Raw genomic sequence first — 18608 nt, 5'->3', positions numbered from 1 at the left:
TAAGAATCCTTTGTGCTCTATGTTATTAGTTTTAACGTTTCCACTCTAGGTGACGCTACGAAGTTTTTCGCCATTTTACAAAAAAATTAAATGTACCTATATAGTTTCCAATGCAGGTCAAATAAATTGTTATACACATTGAGACGTAATTTATTTTTTATATTTTTTTATGTGTATATTTCACTGTTCGTCAAAATTCTGTTTGCGCCATTAAATATTATAAATATTTTTATTTTAGTTGAAGACTCTAGGGTTATCGGGATATGATAGTTGACTACGCTTACAATTTTGATATTCGCTATATGATACAGAAATGTATTTTAAACTGTTTGCAACAAGTGTAAAATATTCATTTGTAAACCTTAAAGAATATTTTCTTCTATGATGGTCACAATTTAATGAAACTGTTGTTTCGTTAACTTTTGGTAACTATACAATTACGATTACTTTAAATGACAAAAGTTACTGTGCAGTTTCCTACCTAGATTACACAAGGATCTTTTCATTGGAAAGAGGCACTCTGATCCTTCGTGGCAGAGAATGTTTTTATTCTTGAACGTCGGTGTTAATATTGTCTATTTCTTGTCTCCAAAACCGTTTCCTTGTTCCACACTATTAACAAGTTTAATGTAATTGTCCGTCATGGACATACGAGGTATAGAAGTTACGAATCAATTGCGAGTAAGTAAACGATCTATACTTTTATTCTGGCATTGTAGACTTTTCTAGCTATCTTATCGGTTTTAATAATTTCGGGTAAAATATCTTAAAGGATTGTTAATTAATTTCGCTTTAGTTATATGACGATCATTTATTATTGTTACTCTATCGATTTTGGAGCATTCCTGTAGCCCCAGTTTAAAGAATTTTAAGCTTGGGTAAGACAACAATAATTAAATGAATCTTACCATAGGTGTGTATATATTTTCACATAATTTAAGGATTATCTTTATAAGAAGACAGAAATTTGCTGCAAGGTATACAAAATATTGTATAACGAAGCAGATAACGATACTATAAGAAAGCCGTTTTTCTGCAGAATAAATTTGATACGATCAAGAAACTTGATTTTGTAACACATTTGTGCTTACATAGTAATAAGAATGCTTTATTTTTCTTTTTTCAGAGTGCCATTCGTGCGAAATTATTAGAATTAGGAGTTAGATACGATGAAGAATTACCAGATTATATTTTAGTAATGGTTGTAAATAAAAAGTCTCGCCAACAAATGCACGATGATCTATACCTGTTTCTAGAGAATTGTACAACTCCATTTGTGGATTGGCTTCACGACCAAGTATTAAAGAAATTACAGAAGGTCACGGTAGCCAAAAGAAAATCGTTAAGGGAATTTGTGCCTACAGTTGTGGTTAAACAAGAAGAAGAAAGAAAAAAGAAAAAGACATCAACGTCGACGACTTCATTTTTGGAAGACCAGGGTATTAACCAAACTCTGGAGAAGTCATCCAATAAGAGTACAAAGGATGACAAATCACTTCATAAACAAAGTGCAAAACCATCTGTCTCTAGTCAAAAATTGGATACAATTCAAGCTAAAAGTACAGAGAAGTCTGTAAAGAGTACGAATCATGATATTAAATCAGACGTTGGATTGGAACATAATGATTCTCATGAGACTGTATTAAAGAAAGTACAGTTGAACGATAGTCAAACAGGAAATGCAAGTAAAGAACCAGTCGTCACTGAGACTTCCAGTAGTAGGTTGGGGGAGACTCGGATTGAAGCGAAAGCGGATGCTTCATCGTCCAGGATACTGAAAAGACCTTTGGATACGACAAACAATCATCGCGATAATGTGGAGAAGAAACAGAACGAAGCGAAACGATCGAAAATCGAAGATGACGAGGAAAGTATAACGGAAGACAATGCAAGGAAATTGAAATCCTGTATCAATAAACCAAAAGTTACATCGGTTGTATCTGTAAAAAATCGTCTTGGTATAGTATCTCCTAGAAAGAAATTTGAAGTTCATAGAGATAAGGCAGATAACGAAGGTCGATATCGACAGAATGAAAAGCGCTTGGAAAAGCATAGGTTCGATGGCATTCGGAGTAACAATACTTTTCAACGAGGAAGAAATTTCGAGGCAGACGACCGTGCAAAGAGGAATCGTGAAGCCGAATCGAAACATAATGATTCTGATAAAATTAGCAGCGACATTAAAACACGATTGGGCAACTCTAAAGTTGACAAAATCCCTAAAAATATAGAGTTAAGAGATAAGGTGAATTCCACTGTAAAATCGAAACCAATTGGGAAACCAGCGGGTACGATTAAAGATCGTTTAGGGATCGCGCGTATCGATAGGTCGCAGAAACAGTTAGGAATCAAAGACCCTGTAGAATTCAAAAGTAAACCTTTGGAGCAGGATAGAGACACACTAAGTAACAATAAAAACATAAAAACAAGGTTGGGACCATTAAGAAGCAATTTTCGACCGATGGGCGTTAAAGGTGGTTTCAATTCAACAAATAGACGTTCTCAGAGTAGCGAAGACGATGATTACCTCAATCTGGGGGCGGAAGAAGAGTTGGACGATGATGATCAATCTACTGGGAATTCTGGTCCCATTAAATCTCATATAATAGCCGTAAATAAACTTATTCCAACAAAGACTGAAAGGAAACGATTAAAGCCGTCGGAGAAAACTAGCAAAGAATCCAGCGATGCGGACGACATCGAAGATACGAAGATACCCAGTAAAGTAATCGTAACTCCAAGGCCATTAAAACCTTTGCAACCAACGCAAAAACGAGCAACACAATCTCTGCTGTTACGAGCTGTTGCAGAAGCCAACCAGTCCGTTGTTACTCAAAAGAATCCAGAACCATCTCTAATGGTGTGTATAAAATAAAAGTCCAATGATTGTAAAACATTTATCTCGCGTAGTTTTTACCGATTATTATACTTTATACATTAATTTATATCAACTTCCATTTACAGGACAAGAAGCAAACATTAAAACGTCTTAAGGCAGCCGCAGTTCGAGACGTAGGCCAAAATTTATCGGTACATCTTAATTCGAATAAGAGATTGGTCATGGAAAAGATCCAGGTCGAGTTAAACACCGATGTTTCTGAGACGACATTGAAGCCTTGTAAGTATGTTTGCTTTTAGACAGGGACGAACGCCGCGTATAATACCTAAAATCCTTTCTCTAATACATTCAGTATTGTACGATCTGTAGATGTACAACAATCGGTTACTGAGGAGCATATGGGGGTGGTGATGTCATTGTTCCAAAGGAGCGATGACAACCAAAAATTTTTAGTCACTCTAAACGGATACAACAACAATCTTATCAAGGAGAAGGCTGCGTCCGACGACGACGAACGACTAGAAATGGAGGTAGTTAACCGTAGCTGCAGTTAGTTAAGTTATAAGCGCTTCACTTACTTTAGCCGTCTTAACACTGTTTTCGTGAATCGTGTTCGAAGGTAAATGAAGACGATGAACTTGTGCTTTTAACAACACAAAATGATGTATATACCCAGAATGAGTCAGAAACATCTGTTTTTCAAGTAACCGAAGTGGATGGTGAGGTGGATGCGAATGGAAAAGAAAGAGCGGAAGAGAATAATGAAAACTGTAACACCGAGAATGTCGACAAGACTGAGGAAGTACCGAGGAAAAGAAGAAAATTAAGTCCCATAGTGTATAACAGATCTCATTCGCCCAGTCCTGCAGATATCAAGACCAGCACGTTATTGACGAACCCAATATTAGCCAAACGTAAGTAGTACAATAGAACGAGATGTCGTGCTGTTATTGCGCAGAAGAGGATTTCTATTTACCGTTTATACCTGTTCCAGATTTAGAGAAAAAACCATCAACAGAAAGCGCGGTAACAGTGATAGACAAGTCGAAAGAGAAATGCAGATATTGGCCAAACTGTACGTTAGGAAGCAAGTGCGCGTACCTTCATCCCATTGTTATGTGCAGGTTTGAATTCTATTTAATTCTCGACGTTTAATAAATCGTTTTTAGATTCAATTTAAATTCCATCAAAAACATAAATCAACATAACAGCGAAAAGAGTGATTAAAGAATAATTTTGGAGCTCGGTTATCAACAGAAGAGCCAAAGTCTTTTTATTTTGACGGTTTCTTATACAGGGTGTCCTGTTTGAAGTTTCGCACGCAATTATTTCCCAAACTATATAGCTTGTTGTAAAAGCTATTTCAAGTAAAACTTATTCGGTTTTGTTTGGGAAATAATCACGTGCGAAACTTTAAATGGAGCACCCTGTAAACGTTATTCTACTACTGCTCAAGTGTTTCACTATGTAATTGTTTTTGTTGTTCGTTACAGTGTGTTCCCTGCTTGTAAATTTGGAGACAAGTGCGCTTACAGACATCCTAAATGCAAATTCGGACTGGCTTGCACAAAACTAGGATGCGTGTTTTCTCATCCGGCACAGCAGTGCAAATACCATCCATTCTGCACGAAACCGTCTTGCCCGTATTCGCACACGACGCCGGTTGTCGTAGAAGCGTCTACTCAAAGAGCGAAGTTTACGTGGCGCAGACGAGACTGAGTCTGAACATTCAACCGATGTACAAATTCCTTCACCTTCTAGCCAAGCGGCGAACCGGTCGCTCGAACAGGGATACCTTCGCGTGTCTCGCACCGGATCACGTGTGCGTAGCATCGCAGTTAGCGAAATAAACTGATTGCGAGTTATATCGGTAGTGCGATATATACTGCCAATCGCATTCCGTTCGATGCATAAAAGACGACTTACCGCGTGTTCTGTATCATACCGTTTCGCGAGCAAACTCCGAGTAAAAAGCACAGAATCGACGCAGGGTAACAATAGTTATTTTCTTTCTTGCCCTGTAGCTAATTAACATTATTCGTGGTGGTATTCCTGTTCACACGTACTGTACAGACCAAGTAATGCTAGAGTATATCTCTTCGATCGTACATAAATTTCAGAAGAAATCTCGACCTTCGGTACTCTCTTAATCTGTATTATATATACATAAGCATATACATGAACGTCATGTAACATTGACACACATTTTGCATTTGTCGAGTAACGACTAACATTCGCTCGATCTTCTATCCTTTGCGAATCCAGTTGAATGGTCTATGAATTGCGTTCGTTTCATTCGGTATCAACGCGTTTCGCAACAGAACAACAATACATACACATTAATATTCGTTCGGTCTTTTCCGCAAGGATGTAGGCATTCGTTTTTTCGTAATAAAAAGAATCTTTTTTTCTTTTCGTGTATTCGAAACTATTACGATTTTTATTTATCACTCGATGGCTGTGTAATGATCGTCATAATGATTTTCTTTTTTTAACGGAAAACCCATTTCGACAAGTGAAGTCGTTGGGTGTCACCAAGTTGTACATTTACACGAAACATACTTAATCATGTCATTGCCGAAGGAAACTAGCATCGAGCGTTTTATGTACTATCGATCGATTAAATTCTAATGAATTATATTTAATGAATTTACTCGAGCCTAAGTCTCTTCCAGCCATTCTCATCTGCGCGAGTGAAACGTTTGCAATTTGAAGTAGGGACGCAACAAGTAACGGGACAAGCGCATATTAATTGTTCGGTCATTCGTCGTGTGTATTTAACTTCTTTTTTTTTATTGAACTTAGTACGTAAGCTGATACTGCAACAGCAACCTCGGTTTTCCTACAACGCCTTTAGTTTGTAAGTTTTCACTTGATTGCGTTGTAACGAGAGCGTGTACTCAATTTGCTACGATAATCTCGTGTTTATAATGTGCACGCGTATTTATAATTGATCGGGACGCAGCGCGACGCCTTTGTATTTCTCGCAGCAACCCTCTTTTACCTGGCCGACAATAACTGACCTACATTGTTAGACGTCTGTTGGGCGAGCGAGCAGCGACGCGTCGGGGAATTCTCGTGAAAAGACACAACGGAAAAGGTGTGAGCCATAACGTTTTTGTCCGCCTTAATGGAACGTCTTTGTTCCATTAAGGGAACAATATTGTTTTGAGCAATGGCCGCCCGGCAGGGGAACTGTTTCCTTGTTCTACAGATTGGCAGTGTTGTGTTCACGATGACGTCACGAAGTTCAGAATACGCTTCAAAACTGGGAATAATTCGTATACAAACCACCGTGACTCATCCCGTCCCGTCCCGATGCTTTGTACAGTTCAAAGTTTAAAGGATACCCCGAGAACGCGCGAACAGACAGAAGAAGAAAGCTACCTACCGAATGAAACGAAAGACAACGTCGGAAAAGTGAAACTTTTTTGGCTTTCTTTTATTTTCTAGTCTTTAAGCACCGTAGAGACGACTCGAGCGAGCCACCCTATCCTTAGAATTCCTGTCCTCGTTTCAATGCGTATTTATGTAAGTCTCTAGTTAATTAAAAAGCCAGCAATGTTCGATCACCGACACTCCAGTTGTTGTTTCATTATTTGGCGACCGCCACCTCCAACCGATCTAAAATGCAGTATTATTTCAATATAAGACGATGATGGTCGACAACTTTATGGTCTGCCGTTACCTTTCGCCTCTTCCCCATTCTCCGTGTTCTCTTTCGGCCCACTCGAGAATAAAGTCAAGTCGCATAGGTACCTTGATCCAAAATATGACGATAGTGGGTCCCGAGTCATCGTTTTATGTCGAATTAAAACTGTGATTTCGAATACATACAGCTAGCATAGCATGGTGGGAAATTTCAGAAAGAAAATCCCTCTAACGTTGTGGACATATCTGTCGGGATTTATCTCATCTCACGTATTGATGCGGTGCCTCTCGTCAGTGCTTTCCGTGGTTCCGTCCAGTTTTCTTTTGGGAATCTACGCAAAACAAATCGAGAGTTAAAATTTGCGACACGCAGTGGTATATTTTCAGGCAAACTCATTCCAGGTAAAAATGAACTGGTATCTGGAATGGGGGGAGTCCTCCTGGTGGAGAAGTAATAAATCGCAAGTTTTTCCTTCGTGTACAGAGGAATGGTCAGTTGAACCCTAGTTATTCAGAATGAAGCATGCCGGTGCCTTGAAGTGAAGTAACTTTTGTCGCACAATACATTTGAAGATAACGGATTATGGATAGTTTTGAAGTAGAATATATATATATATATATATAAATTGTACTTTGCGACAAACTATATTTTCCACAAGAAAACGTATACATTTCAAACGACCGGTCTCACTCGCATGTGCGGGTTAGAGCGTCCTCGCTAGGGTGGCTCTTATTTTTGAATTTTTTGCGGATAACGGGAAAACGTTCCCCCGGGCCCATAAACACTAAAATAATTAAATGCTCGTAAAACCCTCGGATATTTTCTAAATGATTGAAGCTGAAACAGATGAAATGATAATAAAAAAAAAACCTCTCGAGGGGTAGGGTGAGGGACCCAATTATTATGGGGTTGTCAATTACTGTGCCTATATTATTCGTTACGCTTTAAAAATAAGTATAATTAATATATGCACAGTAATAAGCACCCCCACACTAATTGAGACCCAATCAATGCAATACCAAATACAAATTACCATTCTTTTTATATTTTTTGCATTTTGTATATGGTAAAGTCATGTCAAAATTTATCTAGAATAAGTAGTATTGCATAATTGCATTTTAACCAGTTAACTGTGTTTGACGAGTATACTCGTCATGAAGAAATGGCAATATTTTGTGTCATGGCGAGTATACTCGTCAAAACAGCTATAATTCAAACAGCGGTTAATTTTTGCGACGCAACTTAGATACACATTTTTCAAAGAGGTCGCAACAGCTAACTGGTTAATGTTGCAACTGTCCCTCCATTAGTTCGAAGGTTAACTGCCAATTGTCATGAGCTGGATATTTGAGGTGACCTTTCTGGTGAAACCATAAAGTTGCGGATTTCTGCTTTATCGCATCATTTTCCAACGGAATCTATTCACCATATTGTCGTAATGTCCGTCGAACAATGAGGGCAAACGTTGCCAGCAGTTAATATCATTGACAAAGAGTTATTGCATCGGTGCCATTATTGGCAACGGTGAATCCTGTAATGGCCACATTACGCGGTGTAAGAATGGCAGGTATAGCGGCTGAGGCGCTGCTCGTATCACGCGTCAACGCGCCCAAGGTCGCAGATACCCGCCAATTTTAGTGTTCGCAGAGCCCTCAGTGGGATTAATTAGGGGCTATACAGGGTGTTCGACTACAGGTAGGAAGAAATGTAAGAGGTGGTTCTCCAAGACAATATAAGACGAAAATTAAGAATAGAAAAACTATGAATTTAGCTTGATTTTTTAGTTATTATCAATTAAAAATTCGCCTAAAATGCGGCAACCCGACCAACAGAAGTGTACGTTGCTTATGTCATACAGGCGCGCGACAGTCACGTGTCAAAGGGGGTTCTCGCTCGTACAAAGGGGTAATCACGTGACTTTTGCAGAGTCAGCAGGTCGGTAACTGCTGTATAATTTCCGTTCACAGCCTTCAATCACTGACTTAAAATCCGTCTTGATCTTTATCCGACGGGTCTTAAGTCTGTGATTAAACTTGTCACATTTTTTGCTCTGTATTATCGATATTATGAATTCTGATGCCAGATACGTGCTTCAAGTTTTTCGCTTTATTTCGCAGAGAATCAAGACAACATATAGCTCAATTTGTAGCCGGAGATATTTTATAGCTCGCGCTACTCTCGATTTTATCCAGAAAACTCATCCAATGGCATAAACATGCTTGGATTCCACGGCATGCGCATCATTAATTTTTGGCCTACTTCTGATGCTTATTGATATAAGCGTTATAATATCCAAATATCTGCATAATCTCGTCAGCTCATGACTAGCGCACGCTAGATTGAATCTTCCTCTTTCGAATGAGCCCTTTCCCAGCGAAAAATATTCTCATATAAGGACGAAAAGTTGAGGTACGTACAACCAATTCTCGCCTATTTTTGTCGGTAACGTGGTCACTCTACCTTATCGCGAATCTACAGAATCTTGGCTCAGACACTTTATCCAATAATTCGGCTAGAATGGAAAATGAGTGTGGAATGAACCAATCGGACAGTTCACAGCCGCATTCCTGTCGAATTCCTGCCAGGTGATTTCTTGCGAGGCTCGCGGAGTTTCTGTTACTTGATACATGACTATCGCTCGCCTCTATGACGTACGCAACGCACACCTGTGTTGATCGGGTTGCCGCATGTTAGGCGGATATTGAATCGTTAATAACTAAAAAATGAAGCCGAAATTACAATTTTTTTATTCTTCCTTTTCGTCTTATATTGTCACGGAGAACCATCCTTTAAACTTTCTGCCACCTGCAGTCGAACACCCTGTATACTAATTTCTTTTTTCAAATTGTACAATTTACCCCTGTTACGAAAATATTGCTCTTGTTTCAAACAATTGCAAAATAAATGGTGCAAAAAATCTTTTTACTAGATTTTCTAAAAAATAATTTTTATTAGAGTCTCTCTTATGTTTTTACTAGAAGCACTGGGAAACTCATTTCCATCGGTTTGTTAGTTCGGCCGTTGTAGTTTAATGAAAAAAATTCACACTTTGTTTTACACGTCTGTAAAATCTACAATTTTTAAGATTTCGAAAAATCCTTTGACATACTTGCATATCTCACTAAATGTCTGAATTTGAGCAAAATCCAAAACAGTAGCGCGCAGTGTCCGATTTCACGTGGAACGAGCCACTCTTCCTTTGAAATTCAGTTTATTCGTTTTAGCAAATTGTTTAAATTGCGAATTAAAGTACGAGTATAATTAATGATAGCTGCATAATCGGCTAAAACGTGTTCCAGAAGCGGTTTCAGGAAATCGTAATGATATGACTAGACTGCGGATCTTTATGCAAAATAAAAACTTTTCACCTGAATTGCAACGAACTGAAATCAAATAGAACATTTTCTTTCTTATTATGTTTAGCAGATTGAAAATAATATAATAATATGTTTAAATTTTTCTAATATTTTTGATACTTCAAATTACACCTATTAATTTTTGTCATAAATGCATGAAATCCGTAGTCTAGATACGACTTTCTGTCCACAGGTAAAATTTCAGTCCTTTGTAGACGGAAGCAAGGGCTAGGACAAAATAAGGGAGGAAAAGAGAAGGAAGACGAGGCAAGGGAGTAACGCGACTACCCCTCTCCTGTGGAGGGGAGGTTGTCACAGGTCTTATAAGGCGGCTGCGAATATTGTCCTGTTCATTAATGTTTCGACCTGCAAGCGGCGTTCTCGAGGTAAAACGGAGTACCTTGCGCACGAAACGTGTTCGCAAAACCGACGGTAACTGGAAGAATAAAGTGCAAACATGGCTCTTAGAGTCAAACCTAAGAACAAGGTGTACATTGGATATTTCTTTCAGCATTTTTCTCTTAAAAACACGTTAATCGAATCTTGGATAAAACTTTGAAAAGGTTTCTATATTTTCCCAGAGAATTCAGGCACGTGTCATAGACAGGAAGCTGGTTATTGTGAACAAGCCGAAGTGTTTTCTAGAGTGTCCTGTTTTATTAAAGAGCGGAACCAGTTATGTGCAGATTTGATGAAATTTGATGAGATTGATCAAAATCCAAAAAGTGTGAAACTAATTTATCGAATTTTCCGAATCAATGAGTTTTTAGAATTACAAAAGAGATGTCGCGGATATTCCCGAGTGTCGAGAGAAGAGCAGCTTGGACGACGAGTACCGTGATTTCCCGGAGGAGAAAATTTGGACCCCGAATGAAGAGGTGAACAAGTGGGTTTCGTTCTACGTGTTTATGGCTCGTGCTGTTTTGACGTATGTGCAAGAGAGCCAAGGAATTCCCCACGGAGAAGCGTTGGAGAACTCTTGCACTGGTGACGCCGAACAATACATCACCGACGTCCTCCACGACTCGAACTATTTGCCGGATGTAGCGCTGAAGACGCTGCTAACGCAGAAGCTGCCGCAGAAGTTGATATCGAGGTGGACGGATCCTGATGTCGTAAGTGATACCATTACAAGCGATACGACAATCATTTACAAAAGCAGTAAATCGAATTTTTTTGAATTTGAACAAAATACCATTTTACGCAACAGTTTCTCTTAAAGCCGTTTCGTGTCTCACAGGCGACGCGACTATGAAAACAGCTCTCTAGCTTCGCGGACACGAGGGCATTCTGAAACCCGAGCACGTATACTCCTTGCTAGCGTTGTTCGCTGTCTGCCCCAAGGCTTTCGTCAAGTTGGAATCGTCGGTAATCATTCCGGAATCGGTCAGGGAAGAATACGAGAATTCGCCGGTGGATATTTTCGCGAAGCACGGCCCGAAAGACGCTCGCAATTTGAAAGCCGAACGCGCGATTCGCGAGAGTCTCTCTTGCCGGATTCGTGCGTCGCCTGTCTGAATTGTATCACCAGATTTCCCGCTTGCATCGTTTCCGGGAAACCGCTGATGGATCTAGGCGACGCTTGGATATTATGTACCGTCTGCAGACATCACGATGCCACCGAGCGGAAACGTCGTCGTTAATATTAATGTCACAGCACTGACACGTACATTATAGATCGAGCGTCTACGGTACCTGCAGTGGTTTCGAGCATTAGATCTCATAATCGTTCACGCTTAATATTTTTATACTCTTATCTTTATGGTTGATTGTTTGCGCAACAGCGAGAGGTGTAATCAAGAATTGTTACAACAAACAGTCGATGCATGTTTCAAAGTCGTTGAGAAGATAGCAATGCGATCTTTTTATAGGCTTGTAATAAACTTATTACAGGAATCATTTAAGCAATTGCATTGCTTTCGATATTAGTATAGTGAAGTATCTGTGCGTTTCAACGTTCATTCACGTATACGAGGTATTTTGGTCACAATTTGCTTAGAACTCATAATTTAGAATAATGAAATTGCATGTGCAAGAAATTAACGCAAGCGTTAATATAAAAGATTAATTTATTTAAAGGAAAAGAAATCGTAGCAAGAATGCAATGAAGCGTCCGTTGATTCTACTGTTGACGCGTTAAAGTTTACTTCAGTCCCTGGGATCCGACGATATTGTATGTATAAAATAATATATAATTCACACAATTTTAAAAAATTGTCTCAACTGTCTCTTGGCAGATTTGATCGGAACAGGTTAAACAGGAATAAAATCAGCGAGTCTTTTTCATGTGCACTTTTGCAGCTTAAATTTAAATAAAAAGCGAAATGGGAAGCAAGATAGGTCCGCGTTTCACCATCGTAGGTATTTGTTAAAGTCTAAGAAAGGCGGATGAAGTACCTTTATTCGTGGCGAGTGCAAATTTGTGAAACGTAAAGGAACGTGTATGTCAATAAAAATGATTAAATTGTTATTATTTTTCCATAATAATAAGGAGTTTGCGTAAAGATTCGCAGTCTGTTTGCAATCTATCGATACCATTGCACAGCTGGGTAAAATAGTATTTTAAATAGTAAATAGTAAATAATCCTATTTATTTTAAAGTATCCGTACAACTATGAAAATAAAATATTTTATTTGATGCAATAAGTTCTTAAAATAGTATTTCAAAATAGTATTTTATTTGAGGAATATTAAAAATATTTTGATTTCATCTCGAAATATTTTATTCCTTTTATTTAAAATAATGGTTCGTATTCAATATAAGTACTGTATTTTATGCCAGATTATTGAAATAAAATATTATATTTTGTGTTTCAGATTGTTAACTGGAAATGTTTTATTTTATGATTCAGATTTTTGAACACAAATATTTTATTTCATGGTTTAGATTGTCAAAGTAAAAATATTTTACTGTAAAATATTAAATAGTACTTGAAATATTTATTTCGCCAAATATTGCCCACCTCTGTACCATTGGCGCGTGCACCAACGAGCTGTAGAGGATTGCAACGCGACGAATCGGTTTTCGCGCCGATTTTCAAATTCGTACTGGAGAAAAGAGCCGCGCATGTCCGGGAACGCGCATGCGCAGCGTCGCCGGCACGCGTTCGTCTCTGCGGCTGCGGGTCGGTCAGTGCGTCTCGTGTCGCCGTGAGGGGAGCGTTGCACCGCATCGTGTCTCACCGTATCGCATCGCGTTGCATCCCCCTTTCACGGATAACGGCAATTCTTTCGATTCAAATCGGCCACTCACATCTCACGGATATATATCATCGTGGCGCGGTTCGTTTCGAATCGTGAGAAGCTCTCGCCGAGCCGTTCGGCGATCGAAAATTCTCCGATTCCCGGCGAATGTTTAGACGCGAGCGTCGCGTATCACGTACCGGTCCTCGTGCAAGTTGGTGATTGTGTCGCGTGTGATCCCCACGGAAATGATGACGAGTGGCGTGTCCTCGATGTTGTGCGTTATCCTGCTCCTTAGCGTCGCCACGGGCACCGTGCACGCCGGATTAAAATGCGAACCTGTCAGGCCGTACTTCGAGTCTCAGGGTTTCCCTGCTAGCGACATTCCCAAGGAGGCGATCTCATGTAAGTACCGATAAACCCTCTCTTCCAACGCGGAGCAGACAATCCTGTTTTTTCTCAAATTTCATTTACCTCGGTCTCATTTCATTTCTTATAACGCGGTACGCATCCATCGCGTTTTTAATAATTTTCAATTCCATTTAGAGCAAAGGGGGAGGGGGGATAGTATTCGAACTGTTGTCGAATCGAATTTCCTCGATAATCTTGTCTCAATCCATCGATCGATTATGCGTCCCGTGCCTGGAGCACTTTTCCATGCGTTCGAGCATCGGTCCTCTCGGACAGAATGAAACGCGTGCGAACGCGTTCCGGTAAATCTGTTTACGGGGGCTGCGCGTGTCGAAACGGACCTCGGAGCTAGGTTAGGTTATGTTAGGTTAGGTAGAACTTGGGGGAAAGATGAGCGAAAGAAACATCTGGGAGGCTGTCGCGTCGGATTCTGACGCGCGAACAGCCGGTCAACCAGCCGCCGAAAATGCAACAGATGACAAATAAACAGTTTCGAGTGCGCTCTAAACATTCTGTTTTTCTCGTCGCGTCGGTCGCCCCCCCGGCGGCGCGGGAAAATGGTGTCCAGTACACATCGTTTTTTCAAACACGTGTTTTATTCTAGTGGATGCACAAGCGCTTGTCTAGATACATAGTTTGTTTATTGAACTTCACGCGAAGTATATTCTCGTACTTCGCGCGCTACTTTCAAAATACAGCCGAAATTAATTTAACTTTCCCACTAGATTACCACTAGGTTAAGGGACCCGATTACTGTGCCTACATTAATCATACTTATTTTTGAAGCATAATGAATATTAAAAAAGAGATATATAACATATATATTGACTGATTTTAATGCAAAAAATTCAATATCTCTTTTTAAGTATTCATTATGCTTTATAAATAAGTATAAATAATATAGGCACAGTAATTGGTACGCCTGACAAACTTGGAAATTTTGCGAACCATGTGTTAACCCTTTGCACTCGGCGCTATTTTCATTGTTAAACTAAATTTTTCTTCCGTCTTAGAATATTTTCATTTTATTCATACGTAACTGCTCCGATTTCCACATGTAATATTTAAATTATTAATAATCAATTAAATACAAATTTTGTAATATTTTTTTTAATTTCTTTGAAATAATGCCACAACAATTTCTAGTGGCGCTTCAGAGTCACCACTCGAGTGCAAAGGGTGAATAATATAAGAAAATTTCAATTTTCAATGGAAGAATTCCGGCCCCTTAAATGTTAAAACTCGAACTAGTCATGTTGCTCCATTTCAGATATCTTGTTAGCAATTACTGAAATTGGGCGAATTGGTCATTATTAAATCAATTTATTTATCTGTATTACAATAAAATTCAGAAGATTGCATTTTATGCGAGGACGAGAAAGTTAACGTGTTTTTGGAAGGATCTAGAAACGCTAAAAATGCGTTTTTAAGCTGGAAGACGTTAGGCATAAAGGCAACATTTTCATCGGTCCGAGGGTGTACAGAAGAGAACAATGGATCGTTACTTCTATAGTCCCCTAAACCGTTTGTACTTGTTACAAGCGGGCACATCGTCGCGTATCAAAGAGACACGAACGAAAAATGTTTCGGAGGTGTTAGATAGTCGCGTCGCAGTGATGCAACCGTAAGCTTCTGTTGGTTTGTTAACGACATACATAGAGATTTCGTAGGAACACGACGGAGAAGAGTTTATGCGTTGTTATCAGTTAGTGCAATCAAATCTGTGTCGTTTCGAAACTGCTTACTCGCCCCGAATCGATAAGGAAGAATTATACGCGCCTTTCACGGATAATGATTCTGCCGCCGTCACGATTCTCAGAAAATCAATCATATTTTATTCTTAATCCTTACATTACTAATAATTAGGCGCCTACTAACTAGGACCACTTAATCCGCTTTTAGCCATAAATTTTTGAAAATATATTTTTGGGAATCGTTGCGCTCAAGTATTCCTTCTAATCAGAGGTGGGCAATATTTGGCGAGATAAATATTTCAAGTACTATTTAATATTTTAATAAAATATTTTTATTTTGACAATCTAAACCATGAAATAAAATATTTCTAGTTAACAATTTGAAACACAAAATATAATATTGTATTTCAATAATCTGGCATAGAATAGAATACTTATATTGAATACGAACCATTATTTTCAGCAAGAATATTTAAAATAAAAGGAATAAATATTTTGAGATGAAATCAAAATATTTTTAATATTCTTTAAATAAAATACCATTTAGAAATACTATTTTAAAAACTTATTGCATCAACTAAAATATTTTACTTTCAAAGTTGTACACATATTTTAAAAGAAATAGAATTATTTACTATCTACTATTTAAAATACTATTTTACCCAGCTGTGCTTCTAATACCGAATCAGCCCCGCGAAGAAGATTTAAAAGAAAATCTGTTGCATACGCCAGTGTTACCTATTTGTTTTTTACGTATAGTACTATTGTACAAAAAGTATTATAAATTTTCATGGCATAAACATTCACAGCGTAGAATAGGCTCTGGAAAAATTTCTGTGCAAGCAGAATTTTTTTTTTTTTTTTTGTGGGATTGATTCGACCAAAAAATGTTCTCGTATGTTTCCGAGGGTTTTTTAATTAAAAGTTTCAGCAGGATTTTAGTTAGAAGCATTTATTAAAGCGCATACGCACTACCATCGACACACCGAAAAAGAAACTCGGCGAGGCTTTTCGACCGAACCAATGCAATTATTCGCTGCATCGAGCCGACCCTTTTACGCTGATCCCTGCAATCCGATTGCTCCGGAACATCTGTGTCATTTACCTGACCGGTTGTCAGGTTTTTCTACCTGTGCTGGGGACTCTCTCCGCGTTCCGTCGACAAGACTCCGTAGATTCGCGATAAGGTAGAGTGACCAGGTTACCGGCAAAAATAGGCGAAAAATGGTTTCACGTACCTCAACTTTTCGTCCTTATATGAGAATATTTTGTCGCTGGGAAAGGGCTCATTCGAAAGAGGAAGGCTCAATCTAGCGCTTGCTGGTCGTGAGCTGACGAGATTATGCAGATATTTGGTAATACAAGCGTTAGAAGTAGGCCAAAAATCGACGACGCGCATGCCGTGGAATCCAAGCATTTTTATGCCATTGAATGAGTTTTCTGGATGAAATCGAGAGTAGCGCGAGCTAGAAAATATCTCCAGCTACAAATTGAGCTATATTTTGTCTTGATTCTCTGCGAAATAAAGCGAAAAACTTGAAGCACGTTTCTGGCAAGGCAGAATTCATAGTATCGATAATACAGAGCAAAAAATGTGACATGTTTAGTCACAGACGTAGGACCCGTCGGATCAAGACCAAGTCTGTGGCTGAAATTATACAGCAGTTACTGACCTGCTGACTCTGCAAAAGTCACGTGACTACCCTTCGCAGCCGGATGAACTTCGCAACGGATTCCGCTCGACGATAAATCGAAGTCGACGGAATTTGTTTCGGTGCAAGACGCGCGAGCAAGGGAATCCTCCGGCCACCCATGAGCTTTCAGCGTGTGCGTTATTCATCCGTTTCCCTTGGAATGCTTTCACAAGGGTTTTCCGCCCGTTCGAAGAAAATTGCTTAACCATAGGGTCCGAAGGGCCGAAACTGGCAGCGGGAAGGGACCGAACAGGTGCGTGTCTTCGTTCGGGAAACGACCCGAGGAATGACTCCGTGGGATCCGGAATCTTTTAATGGCCGAAGTCAGAATTTTCAAATCTTGTAGGCGCGTGTGTGAGAGAGAGAGGGCGGGCGAAGGTTAAAAAGGAAGATAATGATTTATGGATGGATCAACTTTTAATATCGATGCAATAAAAAATGATAAAACCCGAGTGGAGACTCGCGTAAGAATTTTTCGTGCGAGCATGATTTTCAATTCACGGAATCGTATCTGTGTAGCATCCGTCGCAGGTACATTTTTAACGTCGTTCAGTCGGAAACCCTGATATACCAACTATGCTCCGTGGAAAGATTTTAGGCGTCGCGTCGCGTCGCGTCGCGCCGCGCCGGTGGAACGCCGAGATCGGAGAGATGCATACGTTAGCTACGAAAAGAAAATGGAAAAATGAAAAAAAAAATGTTCTTTCCGTCCGCCTGTGGGGAGGAGTCCCGACGTCGGCAACAGGAGGATCCTTTTTCACGGTGGTGGTGGTGCAACGTGAAATCCCTGCATAATTTCTCTATCGTCGAATCGTGTAGAGTCAGCTTCTGGAAAACGAGAAAGCACTTACATATTTCTTTGAGGATCCGTAATCGTGGCTGGAAAGCAATGACTCGCTCGTCTTCCACGAGTTTTCCGAACAGCGAGCGCAACCTGAAAGTTCCCGCGGCGCGCTTCAACAAGCTCGCTGCGGAACCAGCATCCGTAAAAGCCCGGCGAAATCGAAGTAATTTATTTAACGGAATATATAGCGAAAAGTTCTATCGTACCGATTACTTTTTTATTCTCTCGTCTTTCCGAAATTTTGTGCTTTTACCTGATCGTTAGTAGTCTGTTGTCGTACTCGTTGTAAGTCTCTCTAGAGCATAGTGTTGTTAACCCGTTTGCATCGTAAGGAAATATGAAAAGAAGGCCTTTATCACCAAACTTGTTTTTTATTATATTTAAGTACAAAAATGACTGCAAGTAAAAGAACTTCATATTTCAGCATTATAAGAAAAAATAAATTGTGCGTATATATACCCTCCGGTGATAGTGACCAGGGAAATTGTGCGTATATACAGGGTGATCCACGCAATTGTTTTAAGTCATAACTCCGTTATTATTGCATTTACGAAAAAATGATAAAGGAGAAAGATAAATGGTTCGAAGAGCACTACATCTGTGGGCCTTTACATTTTTTTTAGATGCAGCAGTGCATGTGCAATTAACAATTGCATCATTTCTTTAAATAGAAATGCATATTCTTTTGCACAGATCGATTCTTCCGTTTATTCTACGTAAAAAATGATTAGGGTACCATGGCAAAAAAATTATTAGATCTCGAGATATTTTCAAAAAATGTCTTTATTGAAGAAGATGCTCACGCGCTTCTCCATTACATTCTAAACATTTCTGATAACGTAAGAAACGTTACGACACGTTATACGTGTTAGTAAAATACATTTTCTTGTATTTAGTGAAATACAGCTACACTTTTTCAAAATCTTAGTTTTCGT

The 18608-nt window shown here is 39.2% G+C and overlaps 3 protein-coding genes across 4 annotated transcripts in view; all 3 read left to right on the top strand.

Annotated features, from left to right (window-relative positions):
* Nucleotides 1-276: 276 nt before the first annotated feature.
* Nucleotides 277-6413, top strand: Nab2 (Nuclear polyadenosine RNA-binding 2). Of its 2 annotated transcripts, XM_076800502.1 has the most exons (8): nucleotides 277-425; nucleotides 486-681; nucleotides 1127-2860; nucleotides 2965-3118; nucleotides 3209-3369; nucleotides 3459-3753; nucleotides 3834-3963; nucleotides 4333-6413. In XM_076800502.1, the coding sequence occupies exons 2-8, from the start codon at nucleotides 643-645 to the stop codon at nucleotides 4556-4558; spliced, it is 2739 nt and encodes a 912-aa protein (XP_076656617.1). In that variant the 5' UTR covers nucleotides 277-425; nucleotides 486-642; the 3' UTR covers nucleotides 4559-6413. The 2 variants fall into 2 exon arrangements, with proteins under 2 accessions (XP_076656617.1, XP_076656618.1); XM_076800503.1 differs by lacking the exon at nucleotides 277-425 and having other exon boundaries at nucleotides 473-681.
* A 3891-nt stretch (nucleotides 6414-10304) lies between these two features.
* On the top strand, nucleotides 10305-11116 carry LOC143361710 (uncharacterized). The gene is made up of 4 exons (XM_076801303.1): nucleotides 10305-10334; nucleotides 10429-10527; nucleotides 10618-11008; nucleotides 11088-11116. Exons 1-4 carry the CDS (start codon nucleotides 10305-10307, stop codon nucleotides 11114-11116), a joined length of 549 nt encoding a protein of 182 aa, XP_076657418.1.
* Nucleotides 11117-12991: 1875 nt separating this feature from the next.
* Dlp (glypican dally-like) overlaps nucleotides 12992-18608 on the top strand; it is a 143155-nt gene continuing 137538 nt past the window's right edge. The window contains exon 1 of the mRNA XM_076801026.1: nucleotides 12992-13435. Within this exon, the coding sequence (XP_076657141.1) occupies nucleotides 13279-13435 (157 nt within the window). The 5' untranslated portion in view covers nucleotides 12992-13278. The remainder of the gene's footprint in view (nucleotides 13436-18608) is intronic.

Source organism: Halictus rubicundus, chromosome 15, assembly GCF_050948215.1.
Source record: "Halictus rubicundus isolate RS-2024b chromosome 15, iyHalRubi1_principal, whole genome shotgun sequence".
In the NCBI taxonomy this organism is placed as follows: Eukaryota; Metazoa; Arthropoda; class Insecta; order Hymenoptera; family Halictidae; genus Halictus; species Halictus rubicundus.
This window is presented reverse-complemented; position numbering and strand designations above follow the sequence as displayed.